This window comes from Anopheles marshallii, chromosome 2 (genome assembly GCF_943734725.1).
Source record: "Anopheles marshallii chromosome 2, idAnoMarsDA_429_01, whole genome shotgun sequence".
NCBI classification, from domain to species: domain Eukaryota; kingdom Metazoa; phylum Arthropoda; class Insecta; order Diptera; family Culicidae; genus Anopheles; species Anopheles marshallii.
The window spans coordinates 11508119-11528225 of NC_071326.1; the positions used below are offsets into that span (position 1 = coordinate 11508119).

Here is a 20107-nt window from a genome sequence, read left to right on the forward strand (position 1 = left end):
CCATTTATTAGTCCTACCAATGGTAATTGAAATGCTTCGGTGCTTTTGCAAAGCAAAGGTTGCGTTATATCGTAAAACAAAACAATTAAAATGAGAAAAAATGCCGCCGCATCTGTGTTGTGCATTGGGTGTTGCCAAACGCGATTTGGCGACTATAAAAAAATGAACAAATCGATGAACCACCGTTCCTTTCTAGTGCGGGCGCTGGAAACATCTCGGCCTATTGCGTTCTTTGCAGTGACTGATAGTATTCCGCTAGAATTTGCCAAGCCTTCGGTTCCATGAATCCATTGGGCGGATTTTCCCCACTGCGCGCAAGTGTTCGCATTCTGGTGCCGGAAATGAAATCAAAGTCCTGTTTGCGGGCCGGATCGAAGAAAGCCATCTGCGAGCAGGATTTATCGTATGCCGCAACACGGAACGGGAGAATCTGGGAATCGAAACACGAGGGTCATTCAAAGGAAGATATTATTCCGCCGGAAGATCATTATACTACCTCTATACTGTCCAATCCCGGAGCCATCTTGAGCACCCGCGCCCCATGCGTTCCATCGTACAAATTGCCATCGGGGTAGAGGGCCTTGTCCGGATGAGGCATGCCGGCAGGATCACGCCCTACGATGTAATGATTAGCGCCAGCATTCATTCCTAGGGCAGGGAAAGAAACGTTTATTCGTCGCCGGTCTTACTCATTCGGCCTGAAGAGGGAAGCTACTTACGAGCCTTAGCATGCCACTGTACTTCGGTCGGACCGGCGTACATCATGGGCGAGGGAAAAATGGCCAGCACCGTGTGATCGCGATCGAGCACTCCCGAATCCAGCACCGCTTGATGCTGAGCCATACGCACCGGCAGTGGTACATCATCATCCTTCGTCCAACCTCCAAGCGGATGCAACAGCAGGACCGGGTTTTTGAAGCCACGTTCCAACAGCTGCCGCCGACAGTCACTCATCAGTAGCGCGTGTCCATTGTGGATGGGATTGCGCAACTGGAAGGCAAACACGGCGTCAGCTTTAATCTCGCGGAACTTCTTCCGCAGCTCGTTCGGCGTTAGTCGATAAGCGTCCAGACCATCGTTCCACTGGATGCGCTCCAGCGCCTCGATCTCGCCCCCAACAAGATAGTCGCCGGACTCGAGGATCATCTTGATGTACGGATGATCACCGTTGGTGGTACCGAACTGCCGAGCACATCGTTCCTCTTTGCGCTGGTAGTAAAATTCCGGCTTGCGTAGAACCGCCACCACTCGCCCGTTGTAATGCAGTGCAAGGGCACTGACCCCTTCGAGACGCTGCTTATCGGTCTCAGACGCGGAAAGCACTATCGGGACAGATTGATTGACACGCAGCGTTTCGTCCTCGTTCAGCAGACAGTTAAAATGCAGCGCCTGTAGGTATTCCTGTTCGCGCATGAAACCCTTCAACGGACAGGCCCATCCTTCGGCCAGTATCTGCAACCATTGCAGCTCAACCTCGGTAATTGACAGCGAGGGCAACGTTTTCGCTTCTGCCTCGAGCGCCACCTTCAAACTCTCCGGCACGTACAACTCCGGCAGCGGTTCGTCCTCCTTGATGAACTTCGGTATGATCACCTCGTCCTCCAGCAGCTTAATCAGCCGTAGCGTCGATTCACGCACCGTCATGCCTTCGGTGCTGACGCGCAGATCGGGTGCATCCGGGGCTTCGTACGCTTGCGTCACCCCCGTAAAACCCTGGATCACACCCTGGCGAGCCTTTTTGTACAGACCCTTGGTATCGCGCGTTTCGCACACTTCCAGCGGTGTGTCGATGTAAATCTCGAAGAACTTCAAATCTGCATCCTTATGGATCTTGCGTGCCATCTCACGATCCTCCGCGAATGGTGAAACGAAGCTGCAGATCGACACGACACCGCTGTCGGCAAACAGTTTGGCCACCTCCGCCACGCGTCGAATGTTTTCTTCGCGATCGACCTGCGAGAAGCCCAGGTTTTTGTTCAACCCGGTACGAATGTTGTCGCCATCGAGCCCATAAGCGGGAATGCCCTTCGAGACGAGAAACGCTTCTAGCTCGAACGCGATCGACGTCTTGCCGGCACCGCTCAACCCCGTCAGCCACACCGTACAGCCGCGGAAGCCACGGCACAGGCCCAGATTTTGGCCGCGCAACTCCCGTGACACATTGTGCTTCTGTTCTGTCACGTTCGTCGCCACCTGAAGACACTGCGGATGAGGAAAAGAAAGACAAACGATCGTTTATTCATTCACAACTACAACAAGAGCATTGTGTGCAGGGCAGACAGACAACCAAGGTCACTTTGGTTAACAAAAAAAAAAACGAGCAGGGCTAGATTATATAGCTATATATATATACCTCCTGCATCATAAACGGACAGATCTGGAACGGGGGACAACAATCCGAAGCGAAAAAGCACCACCGAATGACGTGAGAGTTTTCGCGACACGACACTTAAGTACGGTGCAACATGCGCGGAAAACATGGACGATAATAAGCTCACAAAGATAAGTTGTTTGCTTTCCGGCAGTAACATTCCCGGAGGCCAGTTCCTAGCGCATTGGCTTGTGCTGGGATAGAGCTCGTCAGAGCCGGGGAGGGTTTACGAACACCTTGCAATGGTGATCTATTGGACGGCGAGAGATAGTACCCCTTCCATATGCATTCGAACACACAAGAAGACGGCGTAGAGTAGTTGTTTGTTCTGTGGATAATTAATGAACAAGATTCTTCAGAAATTCCATCGACAATACAATGGCAATCGCAAGTGTATGCATCTTCGCATACAGTCAGTATCACCTTCACCTGTAACACCATGTAATAGTGTAATCTGGTCATATAACTATGCGTCGGTAACGTACAACCAAACAACTATTCTCGAACTTTGTATGTGTAGACCTTGTTTCGCTAATACACATCATAGCAGGCGAAGAAAAGCCCAATACGAAGCAACCAGCCGTACCGCGGTCGCCAAAGTACCCTTACACCTTCCTACAAAGTTACAGCAAGCCTCAGTTAACGCTTCCTGAACCAAAGTTCATTGGCCATTGGCTAGGCACCGATCAACGCCCTTACATAATCATCACAACATCGACCGCGTGAAGCACACTCTCAAGACGGTGTGAACGACACTCGCTATTCAGGCAGAAAACGGTCCGACATCAATTCAAATCATTTCCATCAAGTTACCTTTTTGTTTTGTTTTTTTTTTTTTTGAGGGCAGGGGGAGACACTCTTGATCTTCCTTCGAACGTTAAAACATTTACAACATTGCCGAAATATTGGAAGAAGATGCAAATCGGACTTCCGTCACAATTTACATTGCTGGAAGATCGCCTCGAAGTGAAAGTTTTACAACGAGCCTCTTTCTTCCTGGTTGTGTTTTATTACGCTCTCTGGACTTCTTCCAGCTTTGATGTTGCCATCCCGGTGTGCCTATCATTATGAACTGTTTTTCGTAAAGAAACTTCAGAGTGCTGGTGCTTACCTCTGGAGAAACATTGCCGGCACAGTCCTTATGCTTGCCACAGCGTGTCTTCACCATCGTCCTGCCACCACCGTTCGCATTTTCGTAATTAGAGTTACCCAGAAAGGAGTTATTGTTGAAGTTGGCCACCTTTCTGCGCTTTACAAACATGATTGATACACACGCGGGTGCGATACGTGTTTTCGTGATATAAAAACGCGAACTATTATCGCACTGCACTTTGCTCCAGAACTGTCTCGAATTGGTTTGGCAACGTAAAAACACTATCGCGTACTTTTGTTTCAAGTACGGGAATGTAACGGAAAGCAACGATTTATTAGAATAAGAGTTCGAAGCTACTAAACACGTCCGATCCGATCACGACGCTCGGCCGATCAACAATGAGCCTCGCAGAGGCTGCACTGGCCGATGATACCTGGTTTGGCGACGATTACGCGCTTCGTTCCTCCAGTTTGGCCAACGATCGTCGTGGAGAAAGTTTCAACAGCCAAACCGCGATCGATGCCGTCGATCACACTTCACCGCACGAGTACCGGGGTGGTTTCACCGTTCTGTATTGTTGTGTTTTTTTGTGGTTCCCGTGGTAAAGTTTGTTATGGTACCGCTTCGTACTAGACGAGACGTGTTTCCTATTATTCACCACATGCCACGGAGATGAGGGAATAAACCACTTTTATGAAATAACCTTTATTTACATTCCATTTTTCCCCCCGACTACTACTGCACCATCAACAATCCATCGTCAGAGCCTACTTGAGCCTACGTACAACTATCGTCACTTGCGTAGCAAAATACAATAACGCCGATTGATCGAGACGTGGTAAGTTTTGTGCGCGAAACGAGCGCCAAATGCAAAGTGCGCTGAAACGTACTTATGAAAGCCCACCATAAGCATCAACCCTTCGCCAACGGGTAGTTTCAACCCCACACGAGACATGTCCAAAGTTCTGTCCCTCTCTCTCTCTCTCGCTCTCTCTCTTTACCGCTCTTTATCTCCCACTCTCGGGCGAGTATGTACGCACACTGCGCGCTTTCACGCTGCGCGAGTGGTTCGCGATAAAGCGTACCAACAATGTACGAGCGTTTCAATTATAATGTGCCGGAATGGTCGGTGATGCCCCTTACGGCAGCAATTCTCCATCGTGCTTAGTCGTGCAATTTGTACGCTCGGTCACCCTATGGGTACTGGGAGCGGAGCTTCCCGCTTTCAATGGGCGAGGTCAATGGGCCATGTCATGTAGCTGTGGTGGATCGAGCGAGCGTGAGTGTGTCGCGTGATAATTAATAACCGGTTGTTACAACGTTAGAACCCCGATCGTCTTTACGCTCGTTACATTACTGCAAACGTTAGCATATCTCACACGACCCCAAAAGCTGGCCAGTGAGGTGTAGTTTGCATTTCCAATTCTAAGTGCCAAACCGTCGTTGAGATAGCACGATTTTGAAGTAACTATCGCAGGCGCATAATAAACAGCTTTATCTTACCGCTTGGAACTGTTTGAAATTGATCGTGTTTATGACAATGCGTATTGTTCAAGAGTATGATAATTTCTGAGATTTGAGAATTTCTTATCAGCAGCACTTCAAACTCCACTACAGATCCCAGCCAGTGCGTAGATTATCATTCCATATGGTCAGAAGGGAAGCACGGCAAGCACACGACCGTTAAAGTGGTGTACCATATGGTTTGCTGAACCATCCTGTAAATGGCCTGATTATCACCATGTCAAATCACAATCATACGTCGAACAGTTACCGAAATGGCACATAAATCACGTGCATTTAGAGCATCCACTCTACGATGGCCGTTCGAATCCAAACTCTCTTCATCCAGGTTTTTTTCTAACCAAGCAGTGGTGGAAAACGTGAACTTGTTGCGGCATAATACTAGAAATTAGTTGCAAAAATATTAAATAACTAATGCACGGCTATCCCACCCTGTGTTGCTCCCTTGCCACAGGAATGTTATCAATCTAGAACTACCCTTTTTGTTTCTTACCGTTTTCTGCTTCTTCATTGCTTTTTCTGGTTCTCCGCTCATGATGATGATATGCCGGCTCTGCTGCTCCCTTCGATAAGAACACTTTTGTAATTGATTTCGCTTCGTCGATTTGTCACACCGCTCGCTCGCACCTGTTTCTACCGTGTCAGCACTATTCGTACACAATCTAGGTGATTACTGGCTAACATCAGAAACATTCAATTACCCCTAGTGAGACCGTCCGCAAAAGAGATTCCAGTTCGCGCAACAAACCACTCCGAACGCAGGAACAAATACAACCAACGACAGCCCACACGGTGAACGTTTAAGTATCGCTTTCAACCATTTGTAAGCCACAATGCGCACCGCGGTACTTGCGTGTGACGAAAGGAAAAAAGGGGGCAATACCGGACCGAAAATTACATACCGCAACCGATGGAATTTTGTAAACAACGGGTTTCCGTACGGTAAACAACCAAATGTCACACATGAAAAATTTCCCAACCAGTAAATTTGACGTTTGCTGCTGATAGCTCGAATACGATGGTAATGCTGATTCGAGTAGTTGCGTTCTGCTCGAACCACATAACGTGCTGTAACGCAACGGATCGGGACCAGAATTTCAAGTTTTTTAAAACCATTTTAAAAATTATGAAAAAAGCATCATATTATGTAACGTGTTGTGATACTTTTATTCGAGTTTATACATTCACTAAAAGAAAAGAAACCATCCACTGTTTTAATGTCTTTTTATGCAACGATAACTCAATCAAAAGCTTACAACTCCCCTTTTTCCTTCATTCCAGTTCATACATTAGTCATATTGTGCTGCAGGTCTTTTTAGAGAAACAATCAAACATGAGAGCTTCGTATCCGTCTTTTGACACAATGTTTTGTTCCGTATTGTTTTGTGTATTGCTTTTTTCCAAAACTACAATCTACCACATTCCCTTCTTTTATAATTATATTATTTCGCATGCTTCGCACACTTTGCGCTTATTGCTCCTGAGTATCATCCTACACTGGCCCACCTTTTTTTCATATCCGGACTTATCATCTCCCCTTACGAGTATATCCCCCTCTAGTGGTCCAGAATACGCATATTGCCGGAAACGATCTTGTTCTCCAGGATTGCACCAGCAGGAATATCGATACGATCGCCATGATTGGCAATGATGATGACCGTGCCGCGCAACGAAACCCCTCGGCCAAACGTAACATCCCCCGACACGGTCAAATGATCCAGCTCGATCAAATCGGGAATATTGGCAAAGCGACTGAGGAACTCCTTCACCTTGCTGAAATGATTGTCGCCCAATTTCACCAGCGGGGTGGTGGGGAACATGCGCTGAGGAGACATGACCAGCGAACCATACTTCAAGCTGTACAGGTTGGACATTACAAGCAGCAGGTCGGAGGTTTTCTTCACCGGCAGGAACCGCGACCGTGGCACATTAATACCGATGCCACCATCGAAACACTTCATTGCCGCACCGACGGCCGTCTCGAGCTGGATCACGCGCATACCATTGTCCAGCGTTTTATTATTGACGATAATCTCCATGTTCATCGTCTTCGCATTCAGCACCCGTTCGATCGATTCGAGCCGGGCCCAGATGTTATTGGTGTTGAAGAACTTGAACGTCTTCACCGACTTGAAGTCATCGACGTGCTCTTTCGGCACCTGTGCAATTTCCAGCAGGCGCAGTTTGTTCTCGTAGTTAATTAGCGTACCACCTTTCACGTCGGCCCGGGTCTTATCCGTCACTTCCATCACAAATTCGATCGGTTTATCACCCTGCTGGTCGTCACCAATTAGACGATTCAGTATCTTTATGTCCACCGTCGCACCGAGATTGTCGATGTTGGAGAGGAAACAGTACTCGCGACCCTCCTCGATAAACTTCCTCAACAGTCCCGAGTTTTGGAACGATTGGTAGAAATCGCCGTGACCTGGTGGGTACCATCTGGAAAATTACGAGACAAGAGTTTTGGTTACAATGTTTTTCCCACAGAAAACGTTCGTCTCGTCACGATAGACGGCATCACTTACGCATCGATATCATTCTCGATATCAAAATCCTTCGCAATGGGCAGCAGCGAGTCTCGACTAATACGTGGATAGCAGCTTTGGTTAAATGTGTAGATCTGCACCTGGAATCCTTTGTACTTGCGGATGACCTTCTCCGTGTCAACGTCCGTGTTGAACGAGTTCATCAGTACCAGCGGCACGTTGGCGTTGTACTTTTTGTTCAAATGCTCGATCTGCTGCACCGTTAGGTCGAGGAAGGTTAAGTCATTGCGCACCGGTATCACACTTTTCGGCCCATGGCAACCCATCGATGTGCCGAGACCACCGTTCAGCTTCACCACGACCAGCTTGTCCAACATGTCCCGGATGTGCGCTTCCTGTGGCAACTTCAGTGTCGAATAGTCCTTCACGGCACCCTCCGGCAACTTCTCGATACGATCCCACTCGACCGACGGTCCATCCTCTTGCAGGAACCGATGATACAGTGCCTCGAAACCGCACATTTCCTTTTGTACGCCCGTTTTGCGCGAATCCTCAACCGTCTCCAGCAGATGGTCCAGGTCCTTCTTGAGGCGCATCAGGGCATCGCGTTTCGTCGCTTCGTGGAACTCTTTCGTATCCGATGGTACACGCTGGTGGCCACGCACCTGTAAGTGTCAATGAACCAATAAACAATTAGTTATAGTAGCATGCCATTGTACGATCGTACGGCCAAGGTAACAAGAAGAAAAAATCGACGTGTGACGAAGAGTTAGAAAAACTATCCAACAATCCGTCTATCCGTTTCGTACAACGATCAAAACCCGATGCCAAAGCAATTACTCATGGTACAACAATTCCGCATGACCTTCAAAGTACCTAATAGACTAGTTATTAAATCGCAGCCCTGTCCCGGAATGGATTAGAATCGCCGTTCGTCACGTGTTACTACTTTTAATAATGACATCTAAACAACCGTAAGTGATTAGGGGCAATCTTTTCGCTTATCACTGGAGCACGATCATACCATGCGAATGCAATCCGGGCCTAAACCAGTACTGCGCTTAACATTGAAAATAAAAAGCAAAACAACACATCCAAATAAACGCAACAGTTCCCGCCACAGTTTACTCGCTGCAACTCAATTCACGGACCTGCGAGGACCGTACGAGTGAAGGCCGGCACAAATCTTAGCATAATTATGCACGGATGGTAGGTAAACAAATCTCTCCACTTTCCGCTGGTCCACGATCACCACACAACACAACGCGTGCAAGTGCAACTCGACGTACCTGCTCAACACCGCCTCCGGTACATGGGTTAAGCATTTTAAAATGCACTCTTCCACCATCGGAGGCCCCACTGTTGACTGCCTTGGCGTTGAGCACGATGCACGAATTCTGTAGCCCCAGCATCACCACGGCTGCTGTTTGTGTTCTGGACGTTTCCGCCGTATTTTTTGTTTGAATTGATCACCGGTAAGGTTATGCCGTGTTCTTGAATAACCCGTGGGAAACCCGGCGCAGGCGTTATTGTTCCAGAGCGTCGGGCGTTTTTGTCTTCAAGTACAGGTCAAGAAACAGATTGCTAGCGCACCGACGAACGTGCCGACAGCTTGGCTAACGATCATCTAACGATACTGAAGCTGTGATAGCGTATGCTGTTTGGTTTTATAGATGTTGATCGTCTCCCTCCTACGATTTTTTGAGGTTTCTCTGTTCGATCCTGGATTCATAACATGGCAAAAAACAACCCCTTCACAATTGGACGATACCAGTTCAGTTTTCCATTCTTAACCTAACCCAACAACGGTCTGCAAACTGGACAAAATGTGCAAATTGTACATTGTACGGTCCGTCACCACAACCACAGGGCCTAGCCTCAAGAACATTGCCTAATCTGTCTAGTCATGCGAATGATTGATGTGTTCTGCTGGGGTGGTCGCATGTTTTTCGAATACCTGTTTTGCGCTTCCAGTCCAGCTCCAAAACTTGATCCCAATTCCAGAAGTTCCTGCACATAGCTGCCAAGGGCAAGGACAAACGACATGACCCTTTTCACGATGGGAATTGATATCGTCGGAACCTGTTCCGTCATTCTCTCCTATTCTGTTTATAATGCTTGTATGAAAATTGGTGTTAGTGTTATATTGCCACTGATAACATTATCAGACTGTTGGCACAGGACAGGACCGTGAGCAGTTAAAACATCTTCTCCATTGAAATACCAATTGCCGGCGTGCTCGAAAGGTAAAAGGTAATAATAAACAGTCACTCATGGTGGGCGTGAGTAAACGTGATCGCCACCACTACGCCGATGATCTTGCACATTTCGTGCGGTAAACTGTAGTTTGCTCTACGCAAACGTACTTATCAAACCACCGCTCCTTAACAGCTAGTTACCATTGGCATCGGTCGACGTTGATTTCATCTCTTTATCGAAGTAGACATGGGATAAGTATTATTTTACATGTTACATGCACGTGCTGGATCTACAGTTTTCGAAAGTGGAATAAAACAAATCTGCCCATACGCATGCACCTGATCAAACGACGGGTACGATCAAATTCATGGCCGAATTCGATCGGTATTACTTTACCGAGATGCTTGCCTGTCTGCAATGCAATCTGGTCTTCAGTATACAAACGTGGCGCCCCGGCTATTCTGGTGGCACATGTTACTTGAAGATTAGCCATCCCGCCATGTGCACGATGGCTCAAAAGTTCTGCCCTTATCTCTCTACACACTCTCTCTGGGTATTTGACTTTCATTTGTTCTTCAACGGAGCCCGTAATGCTGGCGCTTCCTCTGCCACGGAACGGCATTGTCGCATCGTAGCTAGAGGTCGTTTGTTTAACGCGGGAAAGCACAACATAGTCGTGGCGCTACTGTTTGGTCAATTTGCGCCGTGCTGATGATGATCGTGTTCGCGGTTGATCTCTAACCGTTTGTTTCGATCATTATCTGGGGGTTGCTGTCACTTACGCTAAGCAGTAAATCGATGGCTCCGGTCATTTTCCGCTGGTTGGAATTGCACTTCTACCAAACTATAGAAACACTCGTCTGTCTTCCCACGCACGTTGAACTGGCGTTTATTCGCACTTTTGCTGTGCTACTACGATGATGCTTATTAACTGCTTTCCACACAGCACACATACGGTTCAAACTGTACGACGTAAACTTTGCTCGATTGGCGCGTGTGGCCTCTTCTTCGACCCGAATGGGACTGAAATGGGGCCGATTGTGGTCGAGACTTCCAGCAAGTGCGATCTCTCTGTCATAGCCCCGTGTGTGACCAGCGATACCCGTCGCCCGGTTTGAGAGAATGATAACGCATCATCGAGTTGTAAAGGCTTTGGCTACTAATCAGCGTAGCCATACTTTGCCTTCCTTTTACCGTACCTCCATTTCCACCAGCTCAACGGGTGGCTTGGGTATATATAGATAGGGATAGGACCGGGAAAGACAAATCTTCCTGTTTGTAAATATCTCACAAACTCTGCTGATAGTTTGCGAATGTTATCGCAATAGTAATCAGCCAACCTGTGGCGTACGGTACGACGGTTCCTAGGATGCACGGCTAGCAGCAGAGGTCAGTGGGGTGCAGTAGTGGGAGTGTATCGCATGGATTGATTATTTCGAGTACGATTAAGTCCAGATAAGGTTTTAAACGACCTAAAAGCGATATTTGCTTTGTTGGTGGTGCAGAGTGTTATGCAAACAGGCACATTACTTCTACGGTGGGCAGAAATTGTTTTTGAATGAAACGGCAGATGGGACCGCCGGATGGCCGGCACAGTGCGGTGCTACGATGTTTGTATTTTACTTAACTCCGCACTTCATGAAGTAATTTTTGCTTCATTGCATGTGCATATTTTAAACGACACTGCTTCGCTTGCACGCTTACGCTGGCGGCCAAGGTCGATCAAGGTTAGCAGACTGGCCTGCGATCTGTGATAGATCAAATGCGACACTTGGATGCGAACAGCAAATCGTATGATTTGCTCTAGAAAAGTCTAGCCTCTCCATCTCATGCCATCTTAAGTGATTGGTTATCTTATCAGCTTACCTTCTCATTTGGAATATTCAGCATTTTTCTTCAATCCGCGGCGAGGGTGGTCTGAGGACACTCAAATACACACTGGGGTGACGGGTACCGGAACGTTTTCCCCTTGGCGACTTTGCTGGTACCGTTGATGTACTCCGTAAAGTGGACCGAAATTGTAGCGAAACACACACCGGCCAACACTAACACACGATTGTACTCCCACTGAGATCAGTTGTGTCTTGAAATACGACCAGCGATTTCAACCACTTCTCGCCGATGGATAGCTCGCGCCCGCACAAACAATGACGAAAACTGCAGAACTAAAACAAATTTGACAGCTCACCGTGCAGCAAAGACGGGGTGTCAAATCAGTACGTTCCGATAAATCGTGTCCTGCTTTGCGACAAAACAGACAAAACCAGTGGACGGATTTCTCTATTACGATGCTCCAGCAGTTTAACATATTTTTGACGATAAAACATTGCAACAGATTATGCTTATGGTTCTCAGGAGTTTGATAAGCAGTCGGTTCGCTTTTACACCTTTTATTTCATCGCAAACATAAATACACAATACGATACACACAAAATAACAGATAGAAATTTAAAATTGGTTCTGTTTTGATCGACAGAAAAACGCAGGATTAGAGGTCTAGTTGCCCGATGTGCTTAATCCTGCTGCCACTGCAAATAAAGGTGCATGTGTTGAGTAAATCATTCCAAAGAGTTTACCTCAATTGAGTTTGTGGGCCACTTTTTACCTTTAATGTTGGCTGCTGTCCTCCCATCCGGCTGGCCTCTTGCTCTCGACGTTCCTGTTCCATCGCGCGCTGCTGTTGTCTTCGAACTTTTTCCGGATCCTTAATGCCTCGTGATTCCTGTTCTATTCGTCGTCTTTCTGCTGCTTCGCGCTGTTGCTGACGACGGACTTCCTACGGAAGAAGAAACAATCAGAAACGATTCCAGCGTAGCTTTCACTTTTGTAGGGCCTGCCAGACGTGCTGTAAGGCACGAAAAAAAAAATATTGGCCCTAAATGTGTAAGTCACTTACTACGTCCGGTGTAAGTAATTCCTCTGAAGATCCTTTAAAACACGAAGAACACAATCCCATCACGAACAATTTGGAATCCACGAAACACTTGTAGGCTTTCGCTGCCTTTGTCGAGAAGGTAAACAAAACAAGGAAGGTAATTTTGTTGCTTTCAGATGCGGCTACATGGTTGGATTGGTTGCTTCAATTTCTCTTTTCCTGCTTGTGAGTTTTTTCACAAAATGTACAATATGGAGCAAATGTGGTCGAAACACTGCTTCGAATCGTTTATAGCGATTAGTGATTTTCAGAATAGATTGCATTTTTTTTCCAATACCGTCATGTTTCAATAATCTAATTTATTCTTCTAGTGATGTAAAATTAACTTAAAATACAGCTTGCGAGAGGAACATCTGCTGTACCGGCTTTTAAGGTACGCCACATTTCATGTGTTTTCTCCGTGCACTTTCATGTGCCGTTGCAGACCATTCTTTTGCCGGAACGCAGCATTGCAAATATCACAAACGTATGGCTTTTCTCCCGTATGTCGCCGAAGATGAAGTTTCACAGATTTGCTTTGCGTAAATCTCTGACCGCACACGTTGCATACGAATGGTTTTATGTTGAAATGTGTGTACTTATGTGTTTTAAGTGTCCCACTTTGGGTAAAACATTTTTTGCAGATATCACATTTGTAGGGCTTTGAACCTCTGTGTGCATGCTGGTGCCGGTACATGTTTGTTTTGGAGGCAAACTCTTTTCCACAGTCCGGGCAACGATGTCGCACAGATTGAGTTTTAGTACATTTCCGCTCATGCGTCAACCCTATAATGGATACCATTTTGCTGCAGGTTCCGGACTGTTCATACGTTGGGCTTATCTCTTTGCACGTGTCATCGAGATATTCTACCGTGTCACTTAATGCAAGTTCTTCTCTCTTCTCCTGCTCTTCTGTGTCCTGGGACCCCCGGCCATCCAATGACGATATTTCATCAGATTTCTCAGCTACGGGCAGTACATAGCCCTCATCCGACAAAAGTTCAAATTCACAGCCCATGTTCTGTTTGGTACCCTCTGGCTCCTTGGTGATGGACTCCTCGATTTCTGCTACATTTTTGTATAAATAATCGAAAGACTCTTTGTTAGTTAAAACCATTTCTTCCACAACTTCCTCCGTTTGCACTTCGTACACCAGCTCCGACTGTTCATACTCATCCGATAAAATGTTTTCAGGCGTAGGAATACTTTCTATCTGCGTCGCGTTATTTGTGTTTGCTCGTAAACTTCGATCGGTGCGAGTGCATATGATTTTGAATTCGTATGATATTGATAGCATCTGCAAGCATCGATTGCATATGTTTGACGGTAGCCCATCGGAGCAGGAAATCTAAAATCCAAAAGTAATTGAGTTGAGATTAGTTTGAAAAAAAATGCCACAAACATCAACCGAAACTTACATCTATAGAGGTGCACCATTTAAAGATGTTTCCATACACGGATAGCGGTTTTATTGCATTTTTGCCTCCACAGCCACGACAAACGTCGGAGGATTCTCGCTTTCCATCAGGTTGAGTTGCTAATTCACAGTCCATTTAGATTAATGACTTCGTGCAAATGTGATTTTGAAAATTTGATAGCTTTGATGATGCTATTTGCAGCACGAAAAGCGTATATTTTTCGGTGGTTCAAAGATTTCGATCCCCTGAATTCATGGTGAGAAACTTTGTTTACTTTTTTGTTTAAAAAAATACACCAGCAATAACAATATTAGCTGTCATTGCGAACCAGCCTGTACATAGCGTGGAGTTTGATTCTCGCAATGTTCATCGATGAAAATTTCAAAAGAATCGATGAACGGGCGAAAATAGGAAACGTTTCGAATAGAAATGAAGAAATTCAAAACTTTACATGAATGCGTATATTTTATTTAAATTTATGCAATTTTATTGCTTCTATGAAATGAGAAAAACCGACGCGTAAAATGATTTTTTTTATACTCACTAGAGCTAGGTTCATTAGATATTAATTAATACAGAATATGCACCACGTGGTACAGCACGTGGTGTAGTTATCCGGTAAGTTATGCCATGCATCTGTGAATAAATTCAAGTAGCACGAACATTAAGCATTCCAAGACCAGTAGAATTGCAACGCTTGACGAATAGTTCCAGGAAAAATTTGAACCACATTTTTCAGATAAAAATACAAAGAAACTCAAACACCTCCTCCTGTAATGTCTCTATTGGGACTCTGTTTTAGTACCACTATGTCCTGACTGAACCTTCTAATCCTAACAAAGTCACAGCAGGACTTCTTTCGTTCAATTCTTCAATTCGACATCTGCATACAAATGTGGACCGTGGTCACCAGACAACCAGAGAGCAGCGCGTTCGTTAGAACTACCGCCACCAAAAACCACGTCGACGCTTCCGTCCATGGCGGCACTTTTGTTCCGTGTCTCTCTTTCGTGCACACACGACGCCAACAGCGCGTTACACACGTTCCCAGGGTTCGAACACGGACACGCAGAGTGACACGAGTTACATTGTGTACATATTGGTAGCATAATCTCCTAATAACGACCGCCCGACCGACCGCATGCGAGTGCTGCGCAACACACAGGGACACTTTAATCCTTATTTAAGGTGCATAACGAGGGTCTAGGAGATTATCAAACAGACACAACACACTACTTAACTTTCATTCAGCTGTAAACTTTCAGCGGTGCGGACGAATCCTCCGGATGGAAATATAAAACCACGCAAAAGCGTACCGTCGGCATTTATTATTGTGGCAAACGGCGTATGTCCCTTGGTGCGGGTACGGTTGATGAACTTGTAATACTTCCACACGGTGATCCTCTTGAACTTGACGACTTACTTTTACCCGGGTGAGAAGCGCTCAGAGGCCGGGGGCATTAATTCCCTGTTTCAATCGGCCGACACTGTTGCACTCGAATACAAATTAAAGAGCGGATATTTTAGGCTCTTCACGAATCCACGTAAAAGGTAGGCGACGGTGCTGTATGCTGTCATGTATTTTTGGGACTATAATCTTGGAATTTCTACGTGCGTTACTTTGCTCATAAAAGGTGTTCTTTTTTACATACTGTCAGCATATCCATTAAACAAAATATCAATATTTCTAACATTTTATAAAGAAACTGGTAAAGAAGCAACCATAAACGCACTACAACCCGATTCTTGCCAACCTGCCAGATAATAACAGCAAGGGTGAAAACTGTAATACAATCTCCCGCTGATAAAAGTCACGTGCAGCGCAATTTTGTGACGGTTCGGGATATCCTGCAATGATTGCTGCTCATTCTAATGGAACGAAAAGTTTTTCCATACCTCTGCAATTTGGACTAGTATTACAGCACCCGAATAGGGTAGATACTAGATATGAATTTAAATTTCCTGTAACGATGTGGAACGCTTCTTGATTTATTATATTTTTTTACATTTTATTCAAACAGAATACGAAACTATCTGTCCAAAAAGATGGTTCTGAGGACGAAAAGGACTTATCTCACGCACCCTCACGAAGCCGTTCCGTTCCGTCAGTCAGAAGTAACTTATGGCATAGCCACAAATAGGCACAATTACTACCTAATTCCCATTGTAGGTGAATGCCCTTGCACGGCAACGCATTAACGCACCCTTTGCTTCTAGCAAAACCCGCTCGGAAAACTCCCAAAGTAACTCCCCAAAACGTGACGGGACGAACATTTTCCCGAACCTTCCCCGCAACGCTCCTGCGTTCACATGCTAAAGGTAATCATTAGTGTGCGCTGTGACCGGCTCGACAAAGACGAACTTTCTTCACCATCGAACATCCAGCAACCAAAAATCCTAAACCACCCCCCGGACCGATTTTTGGCGGGACAGCGCGGCAGTGTTTTCATTTTGTGCGGTTTTTCCGCATCGGAGTTTTCTTTGTGCTTCCCGAACAGTTTTCCCTTTCTTTTCAAATGGGACGAGTTTTCTCCCCTTTTTTCTCGTTAGCCCTCGTCGAAGCCTTGCTCGTTGCGGAGCGTGTGGATTAAGATTTATAGGGTTACGGGTCGGATTGCTTTCGGGGCTGGGCGCTACAGGCGGCTTTGCCGGCATGATGAGCATTGTATTGGCCCTCAACTCAACTGCCGGGTGAAAGTGGTATTCTCTTGCACGCGAGAAAACATGTGTTGAACAGCTTTTTCAGTCGTTGTTAGCCGTGCGCTCGATAGAATGCAATGAGGATGAGTTTAATCGCAAAATCATTCCAACGATTTTACCATCAACTAACAGTTTAAAGCTTGGGCAGGCAAAGTAAAGCCCCCAAATGTACCACTCCCTGCAACACATTCTAACGGACACAGTGCAACGGAAGCAATCGACTCCGATATAGTCCGCGTGTGCAAGTTCACTGTACGCAGCTTAAACATTCGTACGCAAATCATGCCATCCCATCCACATGCACTACGCCACCTATTCCATGTCATATTTTTTGTTTTCGTTTAAATATTTTGCAAAACACCACAAAATTCTCGATGTGCGTCGTGTGACAACTGCGTCTGGCGCGTCGAAATACCCGTTACCGACACATTCCTACGCGGTCGAAAGCTTCTGCGGCGCAGTTGCAAACCTTTGCACACTCACAACCCATCGTTGTTTCTTTTGCTGTGGCGTACAATTTCTCGGTAGTACGCAGATTTGCTCCATCGTATAGGGGGCATGTTCTACAATAAAAAAACCAGGAAAAAAAGAAAACATTTAAAAGAATTGTCACACAAAAAACCGTCCTTCCGCTGACCGTTTGATAACCTCTGCAAGATCATTTAACAGATCGCCACGAAATGGGGAAAGGGGCGCAAACAGTGGCGGACGAGAAAGCGTCGGTGGAGGTGGATTCAGCTATCACATCGCGGCGACTAATGCCGCTGCAAGTGTCCACAGACCATCGTGTCGATTGCAACAGTGCTTCCGTTGAGAAACGTTCCGCACGCATTCGCACGAAAAATGAAACCGATTGTGCTGTTAAGCGTGCAGCACTATGCTGGAAAACACTGGACATGACTTGGTACACGGGTTGTTGGGCCGGGGTTTCATGGCAAACGGCATTGTAGTCTACCTAACTGCACACATCATATCGTTTGCAGCCGACCGCATATCGGATTCGTGATCGTAATCTGAGCAATTTCTGTAGAAACGTTAGCCAGCGGTTAATGTATCCCGTTTCTGGGGGTAGCCCATTTCAATGCATTGGTTGGCGGGAATGCTTTCTTCCAGCAGCATGTTCCAGCTTCCTCGCGTATTAAGGTGTTACCCCGATCGTAGTTATAAAGCATGTAAACGACACGTTTCAGAACATCCACCTGGCAAAACACCGAGAACGGACCTCAATCAAAACCTCCCTCAACCTACCCACCTACCACGATTCAATGAACAGCAAGAAGCGAAACAAATTCTGTTTACGCTGATAGTGAAATGTTGACGTCGCTTCCTCGCGAGGCCCTTTTTCGGAAGTCGTCGCGCTGCCGTCACCTCCGCAGGGATATCATAATTCTTTGTTTTGATAATACCACGTCCGAGCTGATAGCGACCGCCCGAAAAGCGAACTATGCCGTGGCAGTACAGTGTACGCCGTGGCAGCAGCACGGAGAAGTTTTTAAAACCCCGTACCAACCTGTATTTGCAGGATTACCACCCAGCAGCGGCAGCAGCCGTAGCGTACGATGGCTGTGTCGTGTACCTCCGTGTGTGCCACCGTGTTTGGTGTAATAAAATTTATCACTAAGCATAAAAGAAAACATTACGCTGCCGGTGGTACGGTCGGGCATTATTGGCACGAGAACGCGTTCTTTTTATTGCAGGGGAAACATCGAGGACCCTTTCCTGAGATAAAACAACAAGCGTACGTTAGAGACCAACCAGGGAGCGAGAAGACGGTTCAAAGTTAAATAGGAATCGAAAGATAAACAATAAACATAAAATGATTACTCACCTTAGCACTTTCGAAACCGGTTCCGGTTGTTGCCGTACCGAGCAAGACAACGGGCGATAAAGGTGCGGGCCGAAAAATGTCCTCGGCTGGAGTATCCCTTTTAGTGTGGCGCTGGAAAATCCTGTTATCGGGACGCTGGTGACGCCGTCCTATCGCTTGCATGATTATTTTTTTATCCCTGCACGTGCAAACGGACGACCGCACGGACGAGCTCCTGAATTTCATGCAGGATGTTTTGTTTCCTGCGTAAAGATGTTTTCGTTTGGCGTGTGTCTGTCTGAATGATACTAATGAAACATCGTGTTAAAAAAAGGGATGTTCAGAAAGTTTATTTAGTTTTTACAGTATTGTATAAATAAATTTTGATACAAAACTTGTGGATGTTAACATAATTCCGTCATGCAAAGCCACGATGATGCGGACGGGAATGGGACACTCTTCCGGAAGGCTGTATCTACTACCCTTCAAACGGTACTTCCCACGAATCGATGTACTAACTCTTCACTCGTTTCTATTCACTATTTTTATGCCGTTGCCCGACGCTTTCGCTTCCAACCTTACTTTATGCGTTTTTCATTCTTTTCGGTTTCAATCGTCCTAAGCATGACGATCCTTTCCATTCTTTGCCGGTATTCGCTTTTTTTTGTTGCCTTCGGAGAAGGCAGGAAGGTCGTACGCAGCATAAAATCGACCACCAGCCTGCCGAAAATCCCTAAACACCGTACCGATCCGGCTCGTTCCAGTAGGATTTTCTTTCGTGCGTATTTATGTTCTTACCATCCCATCGTGGTAAAGCCAACCAATGCCGATACAGTGCAGAACACAAAAACTGAGCACTAGTGGATAAAAGGTGATTTTTTTAAAAGTTACTACTTTTCTGATGGTTTTAATTTAATTCAATTAATTTTGTTTTAATTAAGCGAGCAAATTTTTAGCATAATTAACGTTTGGGTTCATGGACCATTTTTATGTTTGCTTCTCAGTGCCTCAGGCAGTTAATGAGCTTGAGATGCTAACCAACAGTTTACGATTGCGATTGGGAAAAGAAAAACATTGATGAGCTTCTAACATTAAAAAACCATTCTCTAGAGAATTTAGAACTAATGGAGCTACCGATGACAAGAAAATTGTTCCCGCAGCTTAAGATAAATGTTGAGAGCATATGAATTTCCTTTTTTCATATGCTGGCAATCGTAGTCCTAACGACGCAGTGACTCTGGGAATAAATGACTTGTATGAGATGGATGCTGTTTCTCAAAGCGATAAGAGAAATAGACCATTCGACCATCACTGAAGAATATCTGGAATAAATTAAAAGGCAATATTGTGATAACCTTTTCTTCTTTTTAACAAATTAAATGCAATTTGAATAAGTATCATTTCTGAAATTCGCTTTACTAAATTTATTTTTCCACGTAGCAAGGGAATAGATTTATATAAATTTCAATCTGTAACCTTCGGTGTATTATGTTACCGAAATAACGAAGACAAAATTATGGAAAAATCAAATAATAACTTGAAATTATAGTTAACACGACAGCTTTTGAAAAACTCCATAAATGCTACACAAT

At 45.7% G+C, this 20107-nt stretch overlaps 4 protein-coding genes across 4 annotated transcripts; all 4 read right to left on the reverse strand.

Annotated features, from left to right (window-relative positions):
• Positions 1-220: 220 nt before the first annotated feature.
• Positions 221-3632, reverse strand: LOC128715220 (bifunctional 3'-phosphoadenosine 5'-phosphosulfate synthase). Its single transcript, XM_053810105.1, has 4 exons — positions 3483-3632; positions 720-2202; positions 497-648; positions 221-430 (listed from the first exon to the last, which is right to left on the reverse strand). The coding sequence occupies exons 1-4, from the start codon at positions 3630-3632 to the stop codon at positions 221-223; spliced, it is 1995 nt and encodes a 664-aa protein (XP_053666080.1).
• Positions 3633-6544: 2912 nt separating this feature from the next.
• On the reverse strand, positions 6545-11566 carry LOC128708609 (UTP--glucose-1-phosphate uridylyltransferase). Its single transcript, XM_053803588.1, has 3 exons — positions 11543-11566; positions 7517-8142; positions 6545-7430 (listed from the first exon to the last, which is right to left on the reverse strand). The coding sequence occupies exons 1-3, from the start codon at positions 11564-11566 to the stop codon at positions 6545-6547; spliced, it is 1536 nt and encodes a 511-aa protein (XP_053659563.1).
• Positions 11567-12189: 623 nt separating this feature from the next.
• On the reverse strand, positions 12190-12894 carry LOC128710121 (small VCP/p97-interacting protein). Its single transcript, XM_053805162.1, is given in 5 exon segments — positions 12190-12204; positions 12282-12452; positions 12573-12654; positions 12656-12720; positions 12889-12894. Coding segments are annotated over 5 exon segments (339 nt in total).
• A 102-nt stretch (positions 12895-12996) lies between these two features.
• Positions 12997-14143, reverse strand: LOC128710125 (zinc finger protein 260-like). Its single transcript, XM_053805166.1, has 2 exons — positions 14009-14143; positions 12997-13938 (listed from the first exon to the last, which is right to left on the reverse strand). The coding sequence occupies exons 1-2, from the start codon at positions 14141-14143 to the stop codon at positions 12997-12999; spliced, it is 1077 nt and encodes a 358-aa protein (XP_053661141.1).
• Between the last annotated feature and the right edge of the window lie 5964 nt (positions 14144-20107).